The sequence below is a fragment of the Entelurus aequoreus genome, linkage group LG24, assembly GCF_033978785.1.
Source record: "Entelurus aequoreus isolate RoL-2023_Sb linkage group LG24, RoL_Eaeq_v1.1, whole genome shotgun sequence".
Lineage (NCBI taxonomy): Eukaryota > Metazoa > Chordata > Actinopteri > Syngnathiformes > Syngnathidae > Entelurus > Entelurus aequoreus.
The window spans coordinates 21016593-21042808 of NC_084754.1; the positions used below are offsets into that span (position 1 = coordinate 21016593).

Below are 26216 nucleotides of genomic sequence, written 5' to 3' on the forward strand. Positions count from 1 at the left end.
AACAGGTGGGTGCCATGATTGGGTATAAAAGTAGATTCCATGAAATGCTCAGTCATTCACAAACAAGGATGGGGCGAGGGTCACCACTTTGTCAACAAATGCGTGAGCAAATTGTTGAACCGTTTAAGAAAAACCTTTCTCAACCAGCTATTGCAAGGAATTTAAGGATTTCACCATCTACGGTCCGTAATATCATCAAAGGGTTCAGAGAATCTGGAGAAATCACTGCACGTAAGCAGCTAAGCCCGTGACCTTCGATCCCTTAGGGTGTACTGCATCAACAAGCGACATCAGTGTGTAAAGGATATCACCACATGGGCTCAGGAACACTTCAGAAACCCACTGTCAGTAACTACAGTTGGTCGCTGCATCTGTAAGTGCAAGTTAAAACTCTCCTATGCAAGGCGAAAACCGTCTATCAACAACACCCAGAAACGCCCTCGGCTTCGCTGGGCCTGAGCTCATCTAAGATGGACTGATACAAAGTGGAAAAGTGTTCTGTGGTCTGACGAGTCCACATTTCAAATTGTTTTTGGAGACTGTGGACGTTGTGTTCTCCAGACCAAAGAGGAAAAGAACCATCCGGATTGTTATAGGCGCAAAGTTGAAAAGCCAGCATCTGTGATGGTATGGGGGTGTATTAGTGCCCAAGACATGGGTAACTTACACATCTGTGAAGGCGCCATTAATGCTGAAAGGTACATACAGGTTTTGGAGCAACATATGTTGCCATCCAAGCAACGTTACCATGGACGCCCCTGCTTATTTCAGCAAGACAATGCCAAGCCAGGTGTTACATCAACGTGGCTTCATAGTAAAAGAGTGCGGGTACTAGACTGGCCTGCCTGTAGTCCAGATCTGTCTCCCATTGAAAATGTGTGGCGCATTATGAAGCCTAAAATACCCCAACGGAGACCCCCGGACTGTTGAACAACTTAAGCTGTACATCAAGCAAGAATGGGAAAGAATTCCACCTAAGAAGCTTAACTAATGTGTGTCCTCAGTTCCCAAACGTTTACTGAGTGTTGTTAAAAGGAAAGGCCATGTAACACAGTGGTGAACATGCCCTTTCCCAACTACCTTGGCACGTGTTGCAGCCATGACATTTTAAGTTAATTATTATTTGCAAAAAAAAATAAAGTTTATGAGTTTGGACATCAAATATCTTGTCTTTGTAGTGCATTCAATTGAATATGGGTTGAATAGGATTTGTAAATCATTGTATTCCGTTTATATTTACATCTAACACAATTTCCCAACTCATATGGAAACGGGGTTTGTGTTATAATCAATTTGTGTGTTGTGTTGCATCAACACGTGACATTTGCAGAACTACCGTAGAGGGAGTAACTGTGGGTGTGTCCTCATCTTGGCTTACCCTCACCCGAGCTGATGATGCTGGTGACTTTCACTCAGGCAGGTACTGTACTTTTCCAAAGGGCATACTGAATAACGACCAAGCTATCCTCCAAGATGGGCTGCATTCAAAGCTTCAGGGAGTTTTGTGACCGCACCAAAAATACAAATATCCGTTTAAGTCTTCCAGCAGTGTGCATCGTGTGGCAAACAGCCATGATCATCTTGTTTGGAGTTTTTATCCGTTATAACGAGGAGGCGGATCCACACTGGGTAGACTACAAGAAAGTCCATAATATATCCAGTGACATTGACAATGACTTCTACTTCAGATATCCAAGTAAGTGTTAAACAATGTCATGGTTGTCAGGTTGGGTCACTCTCTAGATAAGTGATTCTTAAAACTGTGGTACATGTGCCACTAGTGCAGGGGTGTCAAACTCCTTTTCATTGAGGGCCACGTCGCACTTAAGGCTGCCTTCAGAGGGACGCTTGTACCTGTGAATGTGTGAATATAGATTATACCATTACACAATTTCCTATGCATTTGATTATTTAATTTTTGTATATAAAAAATGATGGATAGCTTGCTTTGAAATCATATGTCAAGGTGAGACAAGCAGATATTTAAGTTTTTATTTTTTCTAAGGAATTGAAATACGGTATATAATGATCAGGGGTGCTCAAGAATCGATTCACATCTGAATCGCCATTGTTATTTATGTCCATTCTAAATTAAATAATAATTTTCAAAAGTCTACTTAAAAAAGTTTTTTTAACAATCTAATTGTAAAAAATTGCAACCAGTTTTGTAAAAGTTTTTATTAATATTCAAACAAAATAATACATTGCGAGAATCGGGTTGAAACGAGAATTCATTCAGAATCGAATTGTCACCCTAAGAATCGGAATTGGATCAAATCGTGAGAAAGATTCTCACTTCTAATAATAAAAAAATATTTGGTCTATGAGCAGATACTAAACGTTTAAAACATATCAAATTTCATGCATTACATAAAAAAAAATTTCTGTCAAAATGGAAACAATGAATAAAACTAATAACAAAGATTAAAGTACGCACATTATTTCTAGGCTTTTGTGGACCACATTAAAATATGTGACGGGCCCGATCTGGCCTATGGGCCTGTAGTTTGACACCTGCACTAGTGGTATGCTAAAGAATCACTTGATTAATGTAAAGTGTTTTATTTTCCAATAACAAACACAGTGTTACTGTTCAAACTTGCGTGTAATGTTACAGTAGCCAAAATATTAAATATACTTATTCAATAAAACCTCTGCTTTGTTTTGAATTATTACTTAGGCCTAATATGCCACTGTATTTTAATGTTGGTCTCTATGGTGGCACTTGGAGAGCCAAGTGTTTTCTAAATTAGTACTTGGTTGAAAAAGTTTAAGAATAACTGCTCTAGATTAAATTATTTAAGTATCAATTTTGTAAACACACCGTCTGCATTTAAAAAGAGTTCAGAATGAGATAAAAACAAGTTATTTGTGTATACATATTGCTATAATAATTACCTATGTTGCTGCCATCCACTGGTGCTTGTTTTCTGTGAAGATCCAGTTGCAACATGTTTCACATAAACCACACTATAACAATTAATAAAACATATCCCTTTGATAAATAATGTGTTGAGAGTAGAGACGTAGATATTATCGGCCGATAAATGCTTTAAAATGTGATATTGGAAATTATCGTTATCTTTTTTTTTCTTATCGGTATCGTTTTTGTTGTTCCATCCATCCATCCATTTTCTACCGCTTATTCCCTTCGGGGTCGCGGGGGGCGCTGGAGCCTATCTCAGCTACAATTGGGCGGAAGGCGGGGTACACCCTGTTGTTTTTTTAAATTAAATCAACATAAAAAACACAAGATACACTTACAATTAGTGCACCAACCCAAACAACCTCCCTCCCCCATTTACACTCATTCACACAAAAGGGTCGTTTCTTTCTGTTATTGATATTCTGGTTCCTACATTATATATCAATATATATCAACACAGTCTGCAAGGGATACAGTCCGTAAGCACACATGATTGTACGTGCTGCTGGTCCACTAATAGTACTAACCTTTAACAGTTAATTTTACTCATTTTCATTAATTACTAGTTTCTAGGTAACTGTTTTTATATTGTTTTACTTTCTTTTTTTATTCAAGAAAATGTTTTAAATGTATTTATTTTATTTTATTTTATTATTATTTTTAAAAAGGACCTTATCTTCACCATACCTGGTTGTCCAAATTAGGCATAATAATGTGTTAATTCCACGACTGTATATATCGTATCGGTTGATATCGGTAATTAAAGAGTTGGACAATATAGGATATCGGCAAAAAGACATTATCGGACATCCCTAGTTGAGAGCAATATTATTAAATCAAGTCGCAAATTGGAGTCATTTTGTTTAGTGAGGTAATGAAAGACTTCTGTAAATGTGGGTTTTAATAGTTTTTACTCTGCTGTTTGTCACAATTTCATCAAATATTTTATAGTGAAAACATGTTGTACCATTCAGATAGCTGTGGACATGTTTTGTAAATAACACTTACTGGGTTATGCTGGTATCCGTTTAGTTTCGAGAATTGGTTTATGAAAGCAGATGCGGTCCTAGCCTGTTTGGAGCCCTGAGCAAGAGAACCCCTCTGAGCCCCCCCTAACCCCCAACCCAGAATCAGCAACAGACAAACACAATATTTTATCATCTATAATCTTAAATACAAAAAGATAAAGTAAATACTGTATGTCAACGTGAATAGCAATGTAAATCGTACAAAACCTTTGTCACACAAATACAGATGAATAAAATAAATATAATTTGAAATAGATAGTACAGGCGTAAAGTGCAATCTAAAACCTGACTTTTTAGCGTCTTTGATGCAAAATCTAATCATTACATCATCATACACAATCTGTTGTACAAACGCATGATTGATATTGCTGATGATGGCAAGTCCAGAAAGCTGTTCCTGTGACGAAGTGGACCTCAGGTATACGTATTGATAAGCTTTAGCCTGAAAACACCTTTGTCCATTTTGAACTCTGAGCTCGTCCTCATGCACAAGAAAAAACACAATAGTAATATGGGATGCCCCAGTGCCCACTCAACTAACTTGACGTGGAAAAAAAATGTATATTCTCCATGTCAGTCTTTTATTAGGCACCGTGCTTCATTAGAGTGGTAGTCTAGAAGAGAAGTGGCAAGTTTTTTTGAGTGGGGAGATTGCACCCTGGGCGGTCGCCCACATTGCCCATCGTAAAAACTGCCTCTGCATAAACGAGGTGGACTGAGACAAAAATTGGGTTCAGAATGGCAAACAAAGCAGATAGTGTGCCAACTCCCACCATTGATGTGCATAACGGCATGTCCATATTTGAAAATATACCCAGAGACAGGTGTTTTATTTTGAAAGCATGTATGTGTTGATAGAGAATGGTCCGCCTGGCCATTTAGCCAATAAGCTTTGATTATGTAACACTCCAGGGCACACCTGAGAGAGTTACTGTAGTTACTAGGCAAGGCACGGCAGAAAATGATCCATAAATTAACGAGTACATCAGCCCCTTATTCAAACTCAAAATTATTTCTACCGTGCCAGAATGCACAGCAGTTTTTTAGAATGTTCCTGCAAAAGTTGTGATCATTTGAGGCTTATTTTTTTCAATAACATTGCATCAACTTGTGATTTTATTAATTTTGTTATACCTTGTTATAAGTGTAACCTTAACCACAAAAAGAACAGCTGGATTAATTAGCAAACCTATGTTTTTTTTTTATTGCACATAAATGTGTGCATAGTTTGCAAAACATATACTTCATTGATGTTTTACACTTTATCAGCTCCCATTGCTTTACAAGGCCTGTGTTTATATACTTTGTTCAAAATATAAACAACCGTAAATTAGGGTTGTACGGTATACCGGTATTAGTATAGTACCGCGATACTAAGGAATCACTTTCGGTACGATACCGTCTCTGAAAAGTACCGGTCCCACACCCCGCTGTGCCCGCGTCGAAGTCACGTCGTAACATTGCTGGTTTACGAGCAGACGAGCATGTTCGGCGGCACACAGTCACAGAGTACTTACAAGCAGACACAGTGTGTAGACAGAAAAGGGAGAACAGACACATTTTGGCTTAAAAACTAACGATAAAGGTGAAGTTATAACACTGAAACGCTCTCAGGAAGAGGTGCTTTAAGACATGGCTAGATAGCTAGCGGCTAACGTCCATCCACCGTCGGCAGTGTTTTAGCTACTTCTAAATCACCAATCCTCGCCTCCATGGCGACAAATAAAGTAAGTTTCTTACAAGTATTATCCCTGCAGGACGAGGAATAGCTAAACATGCTTCACTACACACCGTAGATCACCGGCATCAAAATGTAAACGAACGCCATTGGTGGATCTACACCTAATATCCACTGTAATGATATCAAGTGCAAGCACGTATCGAGTCGATACTACTATGTTTACGTCGATATTTTTTGGCATCACAACATCTTCTTTCGTTTTTTCAAAATATATATGATGTTTATAAACTCAGGAAATATGTCCCTGGACACATGAGGACTTTGAATATGACCAATGTATGAGCCTGTAACGACTTGGTATCGGATTGATATCCGAATTTGTGGTATCATCAAAAACTCATGTAAAGTATCAAACAGAAGAATAAGTGATTGTTACATTTTAACAGAAGTGTAGATAGAACATGTTGGAACAGGAAGTAAGCAGATATTAACAGTAAATGAACAAGTAGACTATTAATTCATTTTCTACCACTTGTCCTTAATAATGTTGACAAAATAATAGAATGATAAATGACACAATATGTTACTGCATACATCAGCAGACTAATTAGGAGCCTTTGTTTGTTTAATTACTACTAAAAGACAAGTTGTCTAGTATGTTCACTATTTTATTTAGGGACTTAACTGCAATAAGAAACATATGTTTAATGTACCGTAAGATTTTTTGTTAAAATAAAGCCAATAATGCAATTTTTTTGTGGTCCATTTTATTTAGAAAAGTACCGAAACGTACCGAAAAAATGTTAGTACCTGTACCAAAATATATCGTTACAACACTACTGTAAATATATAGTCTGTACACCTATTAACCGTTTGTGTAAGCAGGAATTTTTTTTATTAAAGCTTCTATATTAAATCCAAAGGAAATGAAAATGCATGTGAGTTTTTTTATTTTTGACTAACAAATTACAGCAAAATATTCTCAATACCAGCTGTTAAGACTTTTGGGGGCAAAATGGGTTGTTAATTGCACCACTTTAAAGGCATCCATGTCACTTTTGAATCTTTATTTTGATCATTCATTTACTTGAGATTTGGATAGATGATGACAATAGAGAACTACATGTCATAATACAGAAGGGGCTACTACAGTATTGACCCAAATATAAGCTGTTTTCCGTAGAAAAAAAACAGTGTCTTTTATTCAGTCTAGAGATTTATACATGCAATCCAACCGATGGGGCCAAACAATTTCCCCCTAAACGAGGCACAGCCTTTCTTTCTGTCACTCACACACAGTAGAGACTAATAGATGCAACCGTGACACTGGGAAAAAGTGTTAGCAAACAGAGGAGGCATGATAATGCACGTTTTAAGATAATTGTGATCAATGAAGCAGAGTCAGTGAAAAGTGAGAACAATTGCGGCGTATCATATTTTGTCTATATTTCATTTTAAACAAACCTTTCCCCCTATAATATAAACGGGACTTGAAAAAAGATTCAGATTAGTTATATTTGAACATATATAGTTTCAAAATGATGCATCACATCCATCCATTTTGTAATGTTTAAAACGTCTTTACAACATGTCCAAAAAAGGGTAGGAAGAAGCAATGCTAATTTAATCCTACCCATTTTCTATTTCATAACAATTTCAATTTAAAAACATATGTTCACTCCTTGTACTCTGTATCTACACATTTTACACATCACAATCAGTATTGTGGTAATACAACCGTTTTCTTCATAACTCGGTAAGTCACTTATGATGAGATAAATAACTTCTTTACTTAATTCCATAATTAAAAAAAGAGGTGTGATATATTCTGGTCAATATGGTTATTTGCTGTTTCTAAATAAACCACACTAATTTATCTTTTTGTGCTATTCTCTGTCCCTTCAACCGCAAACATAATCACTGGTTAAGGTTTCCAGGATGTCCATGTGATGATCTTTGTAGGATTTGGCTTCCTGATGACTTTTCTCAAGCGCTACAGCTTCGGTGCTGTGGGTTTCAACTTCCTCATCGCAGCTTTTGGCATCCAATGGGCGCTGCTCATGCAGGGCTGGTTCCACTCCCTGGACTGGACCGATGGAAAGATCAAAATAGGAATCGAGAGGTATGTGTTTCGTCCTCCAGCTAAAACAGCATTGTAGGATTAAATAAAATGTGTTTCATCCTACTCCTTTTTGGACACGTTGAATTTGGTAAACATGTCTAAAACTAATAAACCTTGCCAAGCTATTTGTAAATATACAGTCAAGTGACACATAGTTGTTTTGTATTACTACAAAAAAGTTTCTGATGGAATATGTTTCCACCTGCATGGTTTCCACACAAAGAAAACAAGTGATGCTGGAGAAACCAGTCCAACGTTCCCATAGGGATACGTTAGCTCTAATAGCGGTTTTTAACGGTTGACTGGTCAGATAACGTAAACAGAGGCTTCACACTTCAGAAAAATGATGATGCTATTGGAATGTAGAGGCATTATGCTCAGCTTGTGCTTTTCAGATGAACAGTGATGAACTATTTCTATTTTTTTTTATCCTCCTCAAAGCTTAATTAATGCAGATTTCTGTGTGGCGGGCTGCTTAATTGCTTATGGAGCCGTGCTGGGTAAAGTCAGTCCAGTTCAGCTGATGGTATTGACTCTGTTTGGCGTCACGTTGTTTGCCGTGGAGGAATATATCATCCTCAGTGTCATACATGTAAGTTGGACTTATGTTTACAGTAGTGTCTCTTTTTGTACATGGATATACAGTGGTACCTCAACTTGAGAGTGTCCAAATTAAAGAGTGTCTTGAGATAAGAGCTGTCTCTCCGTTATCTGTTCTGCATCCCATAGATGTACGATCCGACCAAAACGTCGGTCTTACTCGCTAGCATTAGCTTATAGCGAGTGATCAACTTAACTTTTTCCAACCATGGGAAGGAATAAAGTGAGTGTAAAGGACCGTGCTGAGGAGAAGAAGCAGATTATATTCTTTGAATAAAAATAAATAAATAAACAAAAACATGATTGAGCGTGCTGCCAACTTGACAAAGCAATTGAAGCGTATTGCTGTTAGTCTGCACTAAACTGAAGCAGAATGAGTCAATAACGCTAGCCAAGAATGTACATATAATATCTTAATGCAAATAATTATCCATTCAAATATGGAAACGCTGCCGATGGTGTGTTTGACTGAAAAGAGATACCTTAGAAGTCAACTCTCTGAGGTAAATGCTGTACAATATTATTGCATTACTCTATAAAACTACTGTGGTTGTTTGTAATAGATTATATTGTCTTGTTTTTATAAATTGTTTTTAAAGGTGTGTTACATATTAAAACATGATAATTAAATTCATTTCAGTAGTAGACATTGATTTGAGATCCACGTGTTTTGAGTTAAGAGCTCTATCACAGTACCAATTAATCTCTTAAATTGAGGTACTACTATACATGCAATATTTCTCACCACTTAAAAATATGTACAATAAATAGTGCATGGTATCCCCTAAAGGCCCGTGATGCAGGAGGCTCCATGGTGATCCACACATTCGGGGCTTATTACGGCCTTGCCATCTCGTGGATGCTCTATCGACCAAACTTAGACCAGAGCAGTCGTCTGCAGGGCTCGGTCTACCACTCAGATGTCTTCGCTATGATTGGTAGATATGAGATGAAGCTGCACAACTTTACTGTCTTCATTCTGTGAGGGACTTTGTGATTTTGCGCCCCGCTGTTCTTATGGGTAGGAACTATCTTTCTGTGGATGTTCTGGCCCAGTTTCAATTCAGCCATCACTGACCATGGGGATGGGCAGCACCGGACCGCCATTAACACCTACCTGGCCTTGGCAGCAACAGTGCTCACCACTGTCGCCATCTCAAGCCTCTTTGAGAAGCATGGCAAACTGGACATGGTAACATCCTCTGATAAGAATGAAAACCATTTTTTGTTCCATAATCAAGTGTTTATGAAGCAAGTTTCTTCTTCTGCTTTACAGGTTCACATCCAGAACTCCACTCTGGCTGGAGGTGTGGCAGTTGGAACTGCAGCAGAGTTCATGCTGATGCCTTACGGCTCTCTAATAGTTGGCTTCTGCTGTGGTGTCATCTCCACGCTGGGATATATCTTCCTCACGGTATTCTTCACTCTGAGTTTTGATCAACTGTCTTAGGACTTAAGATCTTAAAGTAACTAATCAGGGGTGTTTTTGGTTCCAAATTTAAACTCTTACGCAGCTTGCAAAGATTGTAATAAATCCATTAGAAGAAGACAGCCTGCAGTTTCCTTAAACTTGGATACGCACATCTATACCTTTGGCCATTCTAAATCAGTAATTTCCAGAAGTTATCTCTTCCTGTGAGAAACCTCCATTTTACTAATTATTTCCAATGTTGAAAAAATGTGTGTCAACGAAGATTAGCGTCAGCCTTTGATAGTAGGCTAATATAGACGCTTACATCATGTGTTGCCTTTATTATAACACTTATATAAGGCTTTTAATTTTTTGCGGCTCCAGACAGATTTTTTTTTTTGTATTTTTGGTCCAATATGGCTTTTTAAACATTTTGGGCTGCCGACCCCTGCTCTAAATTGTCAATTGGTGGGTAAGTCACTGAATTAAATTGATCCCGCACCAGCAAACCAAAAGTCAGGTGTGTTACCTACTACAGAGTTCGTTTTCCAGGTCATAAAAACCTGGAAAGTAATGACATTTTAAAATGCAATTTCCAGGTCCTGGAAAAGTAATGGGAAGTAATATTTTCTCAAAGGAAAATAATGGAAATATATCGATAGTTGCATTAATCCAAACAATTGATGAAATGTAAATTGCTGCGGACCGTCATGGCATTTTGGTGGTGTGGAAAATGTGTCAGTCTAGCCCAGGGGTCGGCAACCCGCGGCTCTAGAGCCGCATGCGGCTCTTTAGCGCCGCCCTAGTGGCTCTCTGAAGCTTTTTCAAAAATGCATGAAAAATGGATAAAAGATGAGGGGAAAAAAATATATTTTTTTGTTTTAATTAGGTTTCTGTAGGAGGACAAACATGACACAAACCTCCCTAATTGTTATAAAGCACACTGTTTATATTAAACATGCTTCACTGATTCGAGTATTTGGCGAGCGCCGTTTTGTCCTACTAATTTTGGCGGTCCTTGAACTCACCTTTAGTTTGTTTACATGTATAACTTTCTCCGACTTTCTAGGACGTGTTTTATGCCACTTCTTTTTCTGTCTCATTTTGTCCACAAAACTTTTAACGTTGTGCGTGAATACACAAAGGTGAGTTTTGTTGATGTTATTGACTTGTGTGGAGTGCTAATCAAACATATTTGGTCACTGCATGACTGCAAGCTAATCGATGCTAACATGCTATTTAGGCTAGCTATATGTACATATTGCATCATTATGCCTCATTTGTAGCTATATTTGAGCTCATTTACTTTCCTTTAAGTCATCTCAATTTAATGTATATCTCACGACACACTATCTGTATGTAATATGGCTTCTAATTTGTTGCGGCTCCAGACAGATTTGTTTTTGTATTTTTGGTCCAATATGGCTCTTTCAACATTTTGAGTTGCCGACCCCTGGTTTAGCCTGTGTGGGTATGCGGAATGCAAGCGCCTACGAACTGCAGGCACACTTATTAGCGAGTTACTTCTGCAAGCAAATTCACCATGTTGATAAAATATGTGTATCCTGTGTTTCCGGACAGCTAGATTGCAACGAAATGGAACTGTGGTGTGAGAACACTCTGCCTCTTCTGCACTTTAAAAGACTCTTAACAAAAAAAAGACTCCCAACAAACAGCATCTTTAGTGTTGTTTGACAAAAGCATAAACAACCCTTTGTCCACCAAATGGATTTATATGTGAGGCTGAGGGATGGAGCAAAAGTAAGGAGTAGATATGTTGATACTGACATATGAGAAGATGTATCTATTTGTGCCTGTTTTTATTGTTTTAGAGAGGCACCATACACTTACATGCAAACTTAATTTTACTAAGGATTCAAGGAACTTATTGTAATAGCAGCACCAAATGTAGTGCCCGGGGTACCATATTTAGCCCAATGAGAACCACAGGAACAAGAGTATGTACTTAATGATCTAGTATTAGTGTTACAAAATGGGGCCCGCGGGCCAACATTGGCCGGCCTGGTTGTTGCATTTGGCCGGCAAAAGGTTGGCTTCTGAAATGTAATACATGTTCAAATTGACCTCTCTCAAGCTCACATAATCTTTGATGGCATGTCTGCAAGGGTAATTAGTTGCCATCCGTTAATATTTCGCACTAATTAAAAGAACTGACTACTCCGGCTTCCTCCCACCTCCAAAAACATGCACCTGGGGATAGGTTGATTGGCAACACTAAATTGGCCCTAGTGTGTGAATGTGAGTGTGAATGTTGTCTGTCTATCTGTGTTGGCCCTGCGATGAGGTGGCGACTTGTCCAGGGTGTACCCCGCCTTCCGCCCGATTGTAGCTGAGATAGGCTCCAGCGCCCCCCGCGACCCCGAAGGGAATAAGCGGTAGAAAATGGATGGATGGAAAAGAACTGAATTACATACATTAGGCCAGTGGTTCTTAACCTTGTTGGAGGTACTGAACCCCACCAGTTTCATATGCGCATTCACCAAACCCTTCTTTAGTGAAAAATAAAATGTTTTTTTTTTAATTTAATCTTAATTTATAAATATTAATCATAAAATGATATTATATTAAAGACATACTAATAAAGATATATTTTATCAACAGAAAGTTACAGGAATGTACACATGATCCCATGTTTACATCTCATTGTGCAACATGTGAATGTTTTAGTGGGAAATAAATGCGTTATCGGAAAGTGGTACAGATTATTTCCAAAGCAGTACCCCCACCCAGACATACAATACTACTTGTGGGGCGGTATAGCTCGGTTGGTAGAGTGGCCGTGCCAGCAACTTGAGGGTTCCAGGTTCGATCCCCGCTTCCGCCATCGTAGTCACTTGGGCAAGACACTTTACCCACCTGCTCCCAGTGACACCCACACTGGTTTAAATGTAACTTAGATATTGGGTTTCACTAGAGGAAAGCGCTTTATAAATAGAATTCACTTCACTTCACTACTAGTACACAGCTCATGAAAAACTATATTTTTTGTTATTGTCATTGTAAGTGGCCAAAACACTTATTTTAGAAAATAATCCCATGGAAATGACTGCTATCATTTGAATATAATAATAAAACATCCATCCATCCATCCATTTCCTACCGCTTGTCCCTTTTGTGGTCATTAACGTGGTATTTAGTCAGGTTTGGGACAGGTGTGCTGCTGGTGTGGCCACAGTGTGCACATCTAAGTTAAAGTACCACTGATAGTCACACACACACTAGGTGTGGCGAAATTATTCTCTGCATTTGACCCATCACCCTTGATCACCCCCTGGGAGGTGAGAGGAGTACTGGGCAGCAGCGGTGGCCGCGCCCGAGAATCTTTTTTGGTGATTTAACCCCCAATTCCAACCCTTGATGCTGAGTGCCAAGCAGGGAGGTAATGGGTCCCATTTTTATACTCTTTGGTATGACTCGACCGGGGTTTGAACTCACAACCTACCGATCTCAGGGCGGACACTCTAACCACTATGTCACTGAGTAGGTCCACGCATATAAAAAATTAGAGGGAACATTGTTTGGGGGTATCCATAATACGCAGATAGGGAGAAGTTTTTATTTACACGATGAGTCGGATGTGTCCTGACCTCTGCGGCGGAGGCTCCGCCGAACCCCAAAGGCCGACTCACCGAACCCCTAGGGTTCGATCAAACCCAGGTTAAGAACCACTGCATTAGGCTGTTTGTATGTCACGAATAAAATCGCTGTGTTTGGCCCGCAGCCGATTGGCACATTTTCTCTTTGGCCCTTGGAGACAAAAAGTTTGGGCACCCCTGGTCTACACTATAAAAAATAACTGGTGTTTATAGCCAGGAAGTAGTCAAAACAAGTACATTCGTCAGAGCTCTGTGCATTATACATGTTGTTTTGTACATTAGTGTATAACTATGTGTACACTAGTGCTTCGTTTTTTTTGTATGCTCTACTTTTCGTATGATTTGGTTTTTGACAAAAAATGTTGCCAAAATTATGCCCCGGTTTTTGCACACTGTCTCGTTTAACACACAGACAAACAAAACAAAGCAAACTAGTCTGTGTGCCATGTATTATTCCGTGGAATCGAGTGCCCAAACAAAGAACCCCAAGTGTTGGCGACTCTGTCTCTGTGTTGTTTTTTATTGAGTAAAAATGCAAAATAAGCTACCGTGGGGCCAAAGGCAGTAGTGCGTGTTTAAAAAGGTGCTAAACACTATTGAAATCAAGAAAATAACTCGTAGCAAAGTGCAAAGGTACTCTAAAGAGTCTTCAATCGAGGTAAAAGTGTATTTTACGTAGTTTTCTGCATGTAAAACTATGATTATTACGTCTGCCAGGAGGTTATGTAATCATTGCCATTGGTTCGTTAGTAACGTTAAATACCTACAAAAGTTATAGGCAGATTTTAATGAAACTTTAAGAAAATGTCCAAAGTGTTATAAAGAATAACTGATTAGATTGTGGGGCTAATCCAGACCATGTTTGCTGCGTTACCTTAATGTTTACGTTTCTTAATGTGTGTATGCCAACGACCCCGTAGAGACAAAGATAGTTGATGACTGTGTTCACTCCATGTCTTTAATTCCTCTTGAGATAGCTCAACAAGTATTGGACACATTTTGATGAAACTTTCAGGAAATGGGATAAGAAATAGTGACGCTTTTCTGAATTCAGGCCTTCTTCACTTTTAGGATATAGGGTCTGGCGGAGGTCTGCACTCTCCGAGTACTTTTTTAGTTCTCTATAAAATGTGTTTTTTGTTGATATTTTAAATTTTATGTCTGGATAAGAAATATATTTACAAAAATTCATATATCCTCAGTTTTTGTACAATGTTCAATATTTTGGAACAAATTACTAACAGAGGTACTAGAGATGTATCAATACTACTATTACTACTAATAATAATGGATTAAATTTATGAAGCACTTTTGTAGACACTCAGCGCTTTACAGAAAGAAATGAGAACCCATCATTCATTCACTCCACATTTACAATTGCTTGATGGTGGTAAGCTACATTTGTAGCCACAGCTGCCCTGGTGTAGACTGACGGAAGCATGGATGCCAATTTGCGCTTACGGCCCCTCCATTGGCCCCTTCGTTCACATTCATACACATGTGTGAGCGGCACCGGGAGAAAGGCGGGTGTAGTGTCTTGTCCAAGGACACAACGGCCGTGACTAGGATGGCGGAAGCTGGACTCAAACCAGGAACCCTCAAGTTGCTGGACGGCTGCACTACCATCTTAGCCACGGCTCCCCACAGTATTAATGATAATTGCAGGAAAAACTTGAAAAACCGTGATTGATAACTGCACTTTGATAAACTCACAGACTGACCAGCACCCGCTCGCTAACTTAAATACTAACATGAAAACAAGAGATATTAACATCTTTTCCCATTTAGAAACAACATACCCTAATCTAAATTTATATAAAAACATTGCTGTCTGAGCAACTAATCTATTCAATTGTGCACATTGAACCTACAGGTTGTGGTCTCTTAGTGTCTCTTAGTATGATCGTTCTATACCAGGGGTCTCAAACATGCGGCCTGCGGGCCAATTGCGGCCCGCGAGACGTTATTGTGCGGCCCGCACCTTAGTATGAACGTTTAATGTTAGTGCGGCCCGCGAGAATTATATGAATGGCGCTTGACAGCGCTGTGTGTGGAGCTGAAGCATTTTTGCCAACCCTCCCGATTTTCACCCTTCAACAATACTGAGGACAATAATATTGAGTCAACAATACTGAGGACAACAATATTGAGTCAACAATACTGAGGACAACAATATTGAGTCAACAATACTGAGGACAACAATATTGAAGACACGAGGTTTAGCGTCCACTTTTTCTACATACTAACAATGTGCCTGCACAGTCACATATTATATGCGGCTTCAACAGACACACGTAAGCGACTGCAATGCATACTTAGTCAACAGTCATACATGTCACACTGAGGGTGGCCATATAAAAAAAACGTTATCAATGTTACAAATATGCTCCACATTGTGAACCCACACCAAACAAGAATGACAAACACATTTTGGGAGAACATCCACACCGTAACACAACATAAACACAACAAAATAAATACCCAGAATCCCTTGTAGCCCTAACTCTTCCGGGCTACAAGGAATCTACCAATCATGGTGTGGTATATGGCTCTCAAGGGCCGAACATTGACGTCACTTGCGTGATGCACGCAGAGAAACGTTTTGCTGCTTTTCCACGAGACCCGCACCCGCTCTCCCTCCCTCCCTCCCTCTCTCGCTCTCTCTCGCTCTCTGTCACTGTGTGTGTCTTTCTCGCTCCCGCTGGTCCGAGCGGGGGAGACGAGCGGTGCGGTAGCTTCCGAAGGAGCGAGCGACAATACAAAAGTATGGTGCACTGGACCCCAGCGCTGATACTCCGACAGAGAGTCGCTGGGCGAATCGGACGTATAACACGTTAGTCGTGATTGGGGCTAATTGTGCTACCAAAACTGTAAACTCCACAGCGAGCCCCCCCGCCCCTCCCGTTGGCTCCAGACAAAGACGATTTTTGTTATTTGGGTCCAAAATACCCCTGCGTTAGTGGAAAAGCGGCAAATGAGTGAAAGCGAGAGAAACGTTGCCATGGAGACGAGGGTTGTCTTACGTCCCTGGCTGCAGTCACACCGCGACACCTTTCCGTCAGTAATAATGTCCCCGATTACCTGGACCAATTCAAATCGTTATTTGTTTTTTTTATTGTTTAATTTGCATTGCCTCACACGATGAACACTACATATATTTTTATATGACGCCGTGTAACACTCCGGGAGCCGTCACTTTTTCCCGGTACTTTCCGCCGACCGCCGTGTTGCTGTCGGGAGGAAAAGCGGAACGACACACATTGCGGAAATAACATTATTCTCCGTGCGTCGGTTAAAGACAAATATATTCCACAACCCCAAATATGTCTTTTTCAAAGCCTGCAGTGAAGAGAAAGGTTAGTGATGAGCAAAGACAATTCCAGGAAAAGTGGGAGATGCAATATTTCTTTGTTGAGCACAGGGGCACCCCGACGTGTCTTATTTGCACAGAGAAAGTTGCGGTGCACAAGAAATACAATTTAAAACGTCATTATACCACTAGACATGCTGAGGAGTATGCAAAATACCAGGGAAATGAGAGAGTGAACCGGGTTGCACATTATGTGTATGTGTATACATTGTTGCTGACTGGAGAAATCAAATTATTATTGTTAGAATAGAATAGAAAGTACTTTATTGATCTCTGGGGGAAATTCAGCACCACAGTTCGCTCACAATAGACAAGAATAACAATAAATAATATAATATATTATATATATAATATATAAATAATATAAATATATTCTACATATACTACATAAACTCTACATTTAAGTGCAGTCAAGGAACATATGCATTATACAGTCTGATGGCTGTCAGTATGAAGGACCTCCTGTGTCGTTCCGTGTTGCATTTTGGGAGTCTGAGCCTTCCACTGAACGTGCTCATTCTCCCCGCAAGGTCCGAGTGTAGTGGGTGGGAGGTGTTGTCCATAATGGCTAGGAGTTTTGCTAGACTTCTCCTCTCTTGTTATTACTTATGACTGCTTTATTTACTTAATTCTCATTTTGTTCATTTATATTTTGATTTTATTTTGTGTTGTGTTGAAAATAAAAATAAAGACATTTAAAAATAATTTTTTTAAGAAATCTTTTCTTGCGGCCCAGCCTCACCCAGACTCTGCATCCAGTGGCCCCCAGGCAAATTGAGTTTGAGACCCCTGTTCTATACTCAGAAGAAAAGAAAGAGGGTTTTTTTTACGGTGCGTTCAAGGACTGTTGAATAGAGTACGACACAATGCTCACCAGAAATAATAAATAATAATAGATTTTATTTATTATTCACTGTTTACCTAAAAACAGATTAAATACTAAGACTTAAACATTATCAGTGAAGCATAAGAAACAAAACATTTTCAAACTAGTGGGTTTTCTAACAATGTGCCTATTGATTTTTGTTATTTCCTATTGTTACATCCCTGTGAAGTACCACTGCTTTTTTTTTTTTTTTTTACTTCTTGTTTGGAATGTTTTATAGTCTAGTCCTGATGTAATGTTTCTTATGCAGCCCTTCATGGAGAAGCACCTGAAGATCCAGGACACGTGTGGAGTCCACAACCTTCACGCCATGCCTGGTCTTATCGGTGGCATTGTGGGAGCCATTACTGCTGCAGCCGCGTCCGAGTCTGTTTATGGGAAAGAAGGGTGAGTGAAGAGGAAAACGGCAGTCCACAAGTGCAGTAGTAATGTGTGTCAACTTGTGTTTATTGAATTTGTCATTGAAGACTGAAAAACACCTTTGACTTTGATGGTGACTTTGAAGACATGACACCGACGAGGCAGGGGGGTCACCAGGCTGCGGGCATCTGTGTGGCCGTCTGCTTTGGTGTAGGTGGAGGCATCATGGTTGGTATGTGGACACTGATGGCGAATGTGGCAAAGGTGTTTTGGTCCAAGTTTAGGATGTCTTTGCTGTCGGCGCAGGTTTTATTTTAAGGTTACCTATCTGGGGCGATCCAGCTGATGACAACTGCTTTGACGATGAAGTCTACTGGGAGGTTAGTGAGCCAAATGTCTGACTTTCCTCTATGATTCAGTCAAACATTATATTATTTAAATTGTAGGTGCCTGATGATGAGGAAAGTGTTCCACCAGTACTGCAGTACAACAACCACATGTTGAACAAAGATGTGTAAGTCTTTACTTACTTTAATTATTTGCTGGCGTACCCCCCGCCCCGCCCAAAGGAAAATAAAATGTTTACACCCCCCCAAATTACAATATTGACAAGTCCTGATACTCTTTTTGTATGTTTATGACAGGGGTAGGCGACCTTTTTGGCTCAAGGGCCACATGGCTTTTGAAATTTGGCTGCATACATGATGCATTTCAAAGCATATCGTATCTGCTGAAACTAAGAGTAGACTTCCCAAACATAGGCTATACGTCTATTTTCAACAATATCATACCAGAACCTCAATGAAACACAAAAATGGTATTACAGGGTTAACACTTACGTTCTCTTTCAGTGGGAGCAGTGTTGTTGATCACCCTTTTTTTTGCCAATGTGTTTTTTATTTATTTATTTATTCACACAATATAAACAGTACAAAAGGTAACATTGTAAAAAAAAAAAAAAAACACAAACAAAACAAAACAGACAAGTAATGAGAAATACATAATAAGAAATAAGTGCAGGTGAGAAAAGAAACTCAAAAAGTCTTATGCAAGGTTCTCACCTAAAGCAGTAAATTAACAAACAAAATTAAACATAGTATATAGAAAAAAGAAGATAATAAGTACCTTTTGTGGATTGAGTCTAGGTGTGTGTGTGTGTGTTTGTGTGTGAGGAAGTATAGGGCTACCTTGTAAGGTAGGAACAGATGGAGAATGTTGGCTAATCAAGATGGCCCTTAATCTATGTTTAAAGTTACTGCCCACCGTGAAAATGAGTTTGACACACCTGCTTTAATGACATTATTTATTTTTAAATACAGTGTGGTGTATTAAGGCAAAATAAATATTCTGTCAGTGTCCAAATATTTCCGACTGTATGGTGTGGTTCATGCCTTTTTTTCCTTTACTTTATATTCCAGAATAATTGCATGTCAATTATTAATAATCTGGATTATAATTTTTTTTCTGTCTGTGCTCTAATTTATGTGATTAAAAGTTGCTCATTAAAAGGATAACAAGAGAAAATTAGAGAATCATTCACTGTAGGTGAACATTATTTTTCTATAAAACTTATAAAAAGTCCATGTCGCTTTGACTTTCTGTAGAAAGACAGCAGCAATAAGCACCTACCATCTTGCATACTATACGGCCTTTCACACTGAGCCAGACTACTGTGCTGTGTGTAATTGAACAAAAATAATCAATCAAACTTGATTTATGTAGCACTTTTTATGCAAAAGGAAACACAAAGTGCTTTACACCAGTAAAACGAACATGCACACACACACAGCACTATTGACAGTAAGACATGGCACTGAGATAGCGAAAAACACTGGAGAATAACTAAACATGTATGGAATCTAAAAAATATACAGTATATACAATTATTTTTAAATATATGTAAAAAAATATATATCATTAATAAATAATTAAATGAATAAATACATAACTTATTGATAGTAATAGTAGTAAAAATAACGATAAATAAAATAGAACAACAACTAAGAACCTTTTGAAGAGTTTAAAATAATAAATAGAAAGCCTGATTAAAAAGGTGTGTCTTTGCCATTTAAAAAAAAAGAGAAATCAATGGTATCTGCAGTAATGATGTCATACTTACAATAAATACATGATGTGTTATAGTATGTAATATATGATAAATGTTTCTGCAAACATACTAACGACATACTGACAAAAAATGGGCCATGCATTTGTGAACGATTGAACAATTTGAAAACTTCTCTTTTTGGTAAAGCTTTTAGTTCATGCACCTTTTAACTAATCCACTTTGTATCCTTTTTATGATGTTGCCCCTGTTGTTTTAGATTGAATTGTTGTTTTACTTCACCTATGTTTTGTACAGCGCTTTGTGGTTTTATATGTGAAAAGTGCTTTATAAATAAAATGTACTTACTTACAATCAGCCTCATCTCAGGTGTTGCCACGTATTTGACCAGAAAATGTGCAAATTCTGCGAATAAAAAAAACAACTTTAGACATTACCAATTAAAATAATACAGGGAAAATAAAAAATATTGACGTCTAATTATGTGATCGTGATCTGCCTCCCCTGACAACACGTACCAGCTGCCTATTGTTGTTGCATTAATTGTCCTCTTGGTGGCAGTATTGGTTCACTAAACACATAAAAACAGCATGAATTTCAAGGTTTCAAACTGAAGCTGCTGATCACCAACAGGGCTGTAAATTTGATTGATTGAGACTTTTATTAGTAGATTGCACAGTACAGTACATATTCCATACAATTGACCACTAAATGGTAACGCCTGAATAAGCTTTTCAACTTGTTTAAGTCGGGGTCCACATTAATTAATTCATGGTAAAAGTTACTGCTTGATGTTTAAAGGCCTACTGAAATGAATTTTTTTTATTCAAACGGGGATAGCAGATCTATTCTATGTGTCATACTTGATCATTTCGCGATATTGCCATATTTTTGCTGAAAGGATTTAGTATAGAACAACGACGATAAAGATTGCAACTTTTGGTATCTGATAAAAAAAAGGCTTGCCCCTACCGGAAGTAGCGTGACGTAGTCAGTTGAACATATACGCAAAGTTCCCTATTGTTTACAATGATGGCCGCATGAAGTGAGAGAGATTCGGACCGAGAAAGCGACAATTTCCCCATTAATTTGAGCGAGGATGAAAGATTTGTGGATGAGTAAAGTGCAAGTGAAGGACTAGTGGGGAGTTGAAGCTATTCAGATAGGGAAGATGCTGTGAGAGCCGGGGGTGACCTGATATTCAGCTGGGAATGACTACAACAGTAAATAAACACAAGACATATATATACTCTATTAGCCACAACACAACCAGGCTTATATTTAATATGCCACAAATTAATCCTGCATAAAAACACCTGCGTGTTTGTTATGCTAGCTCCTAGCTCCTCTGCTAGCTCCTAGCTCCATAGAACACGCCAATACAATTCAAACACCTGATCAACACACACCATCACTCAGCCCAAAAGACCGTTTACCTAACCCAAGGTTCATAAAGCTTATATATTTTTAAAAAGTTACGTACGTGACGCGCACATACGGTCAAGTTATCGAATGTTTAGCAGCCAAGGCTGCATACTCACGGTACCTGATATTCAGCTGGGAATGACTACAACAGTAAATAAACACAAGACATATATATACTCTATTAGCCACAACACAACCAGGCTTATATTTAATATGCCACAAATTAATCCTGCATAATAACACCTGCGTGTTTGTTATGCTAGCTCCTAGCTCCTCTGCTAGCTCCTAGCTCCATAGAACACGCCAATACAATTCAAACACCTGATCAACACACACAATCACTCAGCCCAAAAGACCGTTCACCTAACCCAAGGTTCATAAAGCTTATATATTTTTAAAAAGTTACGTACGTGACGCGCACGTAGGTACGGTATGTGTTATGCTAGCTCCTCTGCTAGCTCCTAGCTCCATAGAACACGCCAATACAATTCAAACACATGATCAACACACACAATCACTCAGCCCAAAAGACCGTTCACCTAACCCAAGGTTCATAAAGCTTATATATTTTTAAAAAGTTACGTACATACGCAAAAAAAAGCCAAAGCTGCATACTCACAGTAGCACGTCTGCGTCTTTGTCATCCAAATCAAAGTAATCCTGGTAAGAGTCTGTGTTGTCCCAGTTCTCTACAGGCGTCTGTGTATCCAAATCAAAAGTCCTCCTGGTTAGAGTCTCTGTTATCCGAGTTCTTCCATCTTGACTGCATCTTTCGGGAATGTAAACAAAGAAGCGCCGGCTGTGTACTGTTGTGGCTGACTACGTTCGAAAAATACGTCCATTTCGCACCGACAACTTTCTTCTTTGCTTGCTTGGCTTCCTTCTCCATAATGCAATGAACATGATTGAAACAGATTCACGAACACAGATGTCCAGAATACTGTGGAATTATGAAATGAAAACAGAGCTTTTTCGTATCGGCTTCAATGTGGAAGGCATACCCGTGTTCGCCGGGCTACGTCACGCGCATACGTCATCCGCAGAGGCGTTTCGAACCGGAAGTTTAGCGGCAAATTTAAAATGTCACTTTATAAGTTAACCCGGCCGTATTGGCATGTGTTATAATGTTAAGATTTCATCATTGATATATAAACTATCAGACTGCGTGGTCGGTAGTAGTGGCTTTCAGTAGGCCTTTAATGCGCGAGCAAACACACACACACACACACACACACACACACACACACACACACACACACACACACACACACACACACACACACACACACACACACACACACACACACGTTGTTGGGGCAGCAAAATGTCATGTTAACACTGTACATGTGTTTATGGGGGTGAGCTACATAATGTACTCTAAAGTGACCTTAAATCCTGAAAATGTCACCACACTGTCAGACATAAGTTATTGTTTCCATACTTTATTCCATCCATCCATTTTTTTACCACTTGTCCCTCTTTGGGTCGCAGGGGGTGCTGGAGCCTATCTTTATTATCTTATGAAATACTTAATGAGAGAGCAGCTTTATTTGTCCATTCTTAACATGTGCAAGACACATAAGAACTGAAATTACATTTTCGGCACAATCCCAATCCAATGTGTCATTTTATGTGAAATGTTTTTGATTACAGGACAGAGTCAAATTTCACAATGGAGCAGAACTGACCCAGCATCATCTGGAACTTGGAGGGTTGCTGTCCTCTGCTGGTATCCTTTTATTCTCCTCCTAAACAGATTTCATTCGATCATGTTTCCCACCTCTACAAATATTTATTGTCCAGCCAAAGAGTTTCTTTTTTTGAGGATTTTTTTTCCCATATTTGCCGAATAAAATGCATGTGTGTACGAAAATCAACATGGACTACTTTATTCCTTAAGGCAGGGGTCGGCAACCCAAAACGTTGAAAGATCCATATTGGACCAAAAATACAAAAAACGGATCTGTCTGGAGCCGCAAAAAATGAAAAGCTCTATATAAGTGTTATAATGAAGGCAACACATGACGTAAGTGTCTATATTAGCTATAATAGCCTACAATCAAAATGACTATGTGTCGCAGGCTGAAGCATATCTTTGTTGACAGAAATGTTGAAATGTATTATTAATTCAACACATTTTTACAACATTAGAAACCATTAGTAAATCAGAGGCTACTCAGAAGGTGAGATAACTCCTGGAAATTACTGGCTTTTAATGGCCAAAGGTATAGATCTCTGTGTCCAAGTTAAGGCTGTCTTCTTTTGTTAGATTTATTACATTCTTTGGCACGGTAGGTAATGTTTGCTGTGGTCTGGAACAACATGGCACACAAACAAATATCAGAAATGTAGCCAATATTACATACAGATAATGTGTCATGATACATGCAAAACTAAATTATATACAAAGAGGATAAAAGTAAAGGAAATTAAAGGTGCTCAAATATACCTACAGATGAGGCATAATGATGCAATATGTAGATACAGCTAGCCTAAGGAGCATGTTAGCATTGGTTATCTTGCAGTCATGCACTGACCAAATATGCCTGATTAGCACTCCAACAAGTCAATAACATCAACAAAGCTCACCTTTGTGCATTCATGCACAGTATAAAACATTTGGTGGACAAAATGAGACAAAGAAGGAGTGGAGGATTTTACATGTAAACTAACTGTTGCATCACAGTCCACACTGGGTGAGTTCAAGAACCGCCAAAATTAGTAGGACAAAACGATGTTCACCAAATACTCTCATTAGTGAAGTATACACACAAACATATTAAACAGTGGGCTTTTCAACCATTGGGAAGGTTTGTGTCATGTTTGTCCTCAAACAAAAAACATACTAAAACAAAAAAAATATTTTTCCCCCCATCTTTTTACATTTTCAATCCTTTTTTAAAAATGCTCCAGGGAGCCACTGGGGCGGCACTAAAGAGCTGCATGCGGCTTGAGAGCCGCGGGTTGCTGACCCCCGCCTTAAGGCATTGATGGATGCATGATTGATAACATGACTAAATATGTTTTGTGTGCTGTCATGAGGAGTCAATTAGAAGAGGAATAGTTTTTGAAAATAAAATGTTTTTAAGGTATCACATTGTATAACATGCATAATGCACTCTGACCACAAGATTAACTTAAACCGAAAGTCAGCATTATTATATTCTTAGATGTCTACTTAAAGAAGTAACTTCAAACAATACATTTATATTGTTACTGTATACAAAAAAAAATCATATTTCCCTCATTAAAAAGACGTCCAGCAAGCTTTTTTTGCACGGGTCAGACAAAAGGTAAAGAACGGTCACACCCTTATTGATCCCAGGAGACTTTGTGGTTAGCAAACACACGCTGGCTTATGCTTTGTGCCGCCAGGTCAGAACATCATTGGTGAGTGAAAGTGGTCAAAGTCAAAGTTGTGTTTTACTTTATTGCATTGACCAGTCATGATCATTCCTGCTAAAGTTCAGTTTACACAAAAATTATCTATAGACCATGTTCACACTGCAGGGTATGAAGCTCAATTCAGATTTGTGGTTAAAATTCACTCGCAAATGTTGTCGTTTACATTACCAGAAAAAAAAGCGACGTCTACAATAACTAAATACGTCCGCATGTGCACGAAACACAACTTCACATGCGCTGCAATGTGTTTACGGAATTAAAAATGGCTCCAATGTGTATAGGCCTCAGTCCTGGCACTTTTCTGGCAATTTTAAGGATTTTGTGCAACCAGAGTCATTTATTTTGTTGCATAAAAATGTCAGTAATGTAATCATTTTAGACCTAAAAATGATGTCTACAGGTAAAAATTCCCCCAAACAGACACAGCAATAATTTTAGACTTGTTTTGTAACAAGTTTCAGCACATTTTGGAACACCCACTTTTACTTCAAAATGTGGATGACCCTGCATCTGCCTGCTGACATCACCTACAGAAGACTGCGGGCAATTTCATATAGTTTGTGTTTTACTAGCATCTGTACCCTGAATCACAATATTTACACAAATAATTTGAATGAATTAACAAATATGCCTGCCGGATGCATGGCTGCAGGCTGTAGAAGTATAACTAAAGAAGGGGTCAGCCTGCATACATTTCCAAATGATGGCAACATGAGGAAAGTATGGACCTCTCCACTCAAATAGACTGGAGCAGAATGATACAGACTAGGGATGTCCGATAATGGCTTTTTGCCGATATCCGATATTGTCCAACTCTTTAATTACAGATACCGATATCAGCCGATACCGATATATACAGTCGTGGAATTAACACATTATTATGCCTAATTTGGACAACCAGGTATGGTGAAGATAAGGTCCTTTTTTTTAAAAATAATTAAATAAAATAAGATAAATAAATTAAAAACTTTTTCTTGAATAAAAAATAAAGTAAAACAAATAAAAACAGTTACATAGAAACTAGTAATTAATGAAAATGAGTAAAATTAACTTTTAAAGGTTAGTACTATTAGTGGACCAGCAGCACGCACAATCATGTGTGCTTACGGACTGTATCCCTTGCAGACTGTATTGATATATATTCATATATAATGTAGGAACCAGAATATTAATAACAGAAAGAAACAACCCTTTTGTGTGAATGAGTGTGAATGAGTGTAAATGGGGGAAGGAGGTTTTTTGGGTTGGTGCACTAATTGTAAGTGTATCTTGTGTTTTTTATGTTGATTTAATTTTTAAAAAAACAACAACAAAAAAAAC

At 38.6% G+C, this 26216-nt stretch overlaps 1 protein-coding gene and 1 long non-coding RNA gene across 4 annotated transcripts in view; one reads left to right on the forward strand and one right to left on the reverse strand.

The window, feature by feature from the left end:
- The first annotated feature begins 1427 nt into the window (after window positions 1-1427).
- On the forward strand, window positions 1428-24496 carry rhcgb (Rh family, C glycoprotein b). Its single transcript, XM_062035291.1, has 11 exons — window positions 1428-1696; window positions 7565-7757; window positions 8199-8349; window positions 9148-9295; window positions 9383-9549; window positions 9634-9771; window positions 17892-18028; window positions 18109-18233; window positions 18308-18381; window positions 18448-18515; window positions 23145-24496. Exons 1-11 carry the CDS (start codon window positions 1474-1476, stop codon window positions 23176-23178), a joined length of 1458 nt encoding a protein of 485 aa, XP_061891275.1. The 5' UTR covers window positions 1428-1473; the 3' UTR covers window positions 23179-24496.
- LOC133641512 (uncharacterized) overlaps window positions 17663-26216 on the reverse strand; it is a 48068-nt gene continuing 39514 nt past the window's right edge. The window contains exons 5-8 of one of the 3 annotated variants that reach the window (XR_009824292.1): window positions 20585-20637; window positions 20419-20471; window positions 18121-18244; window positions 17663-18009 (exon numbers count right to left, since the gene is read on the reverse strand). This is a non-coding gene — a long non-coding RNA (uncharacterized LOC133641512). Of the gene's footprint in view, window positions 18010-18120; window positions 18296-20414; window positions 20472-20584; window positions 20638-26216 lie in introns of all 3 variants that reach the window. The other 2 variants (XR_009824290.1, XR_009824291.1) reach the window with 2 other exon arrangements.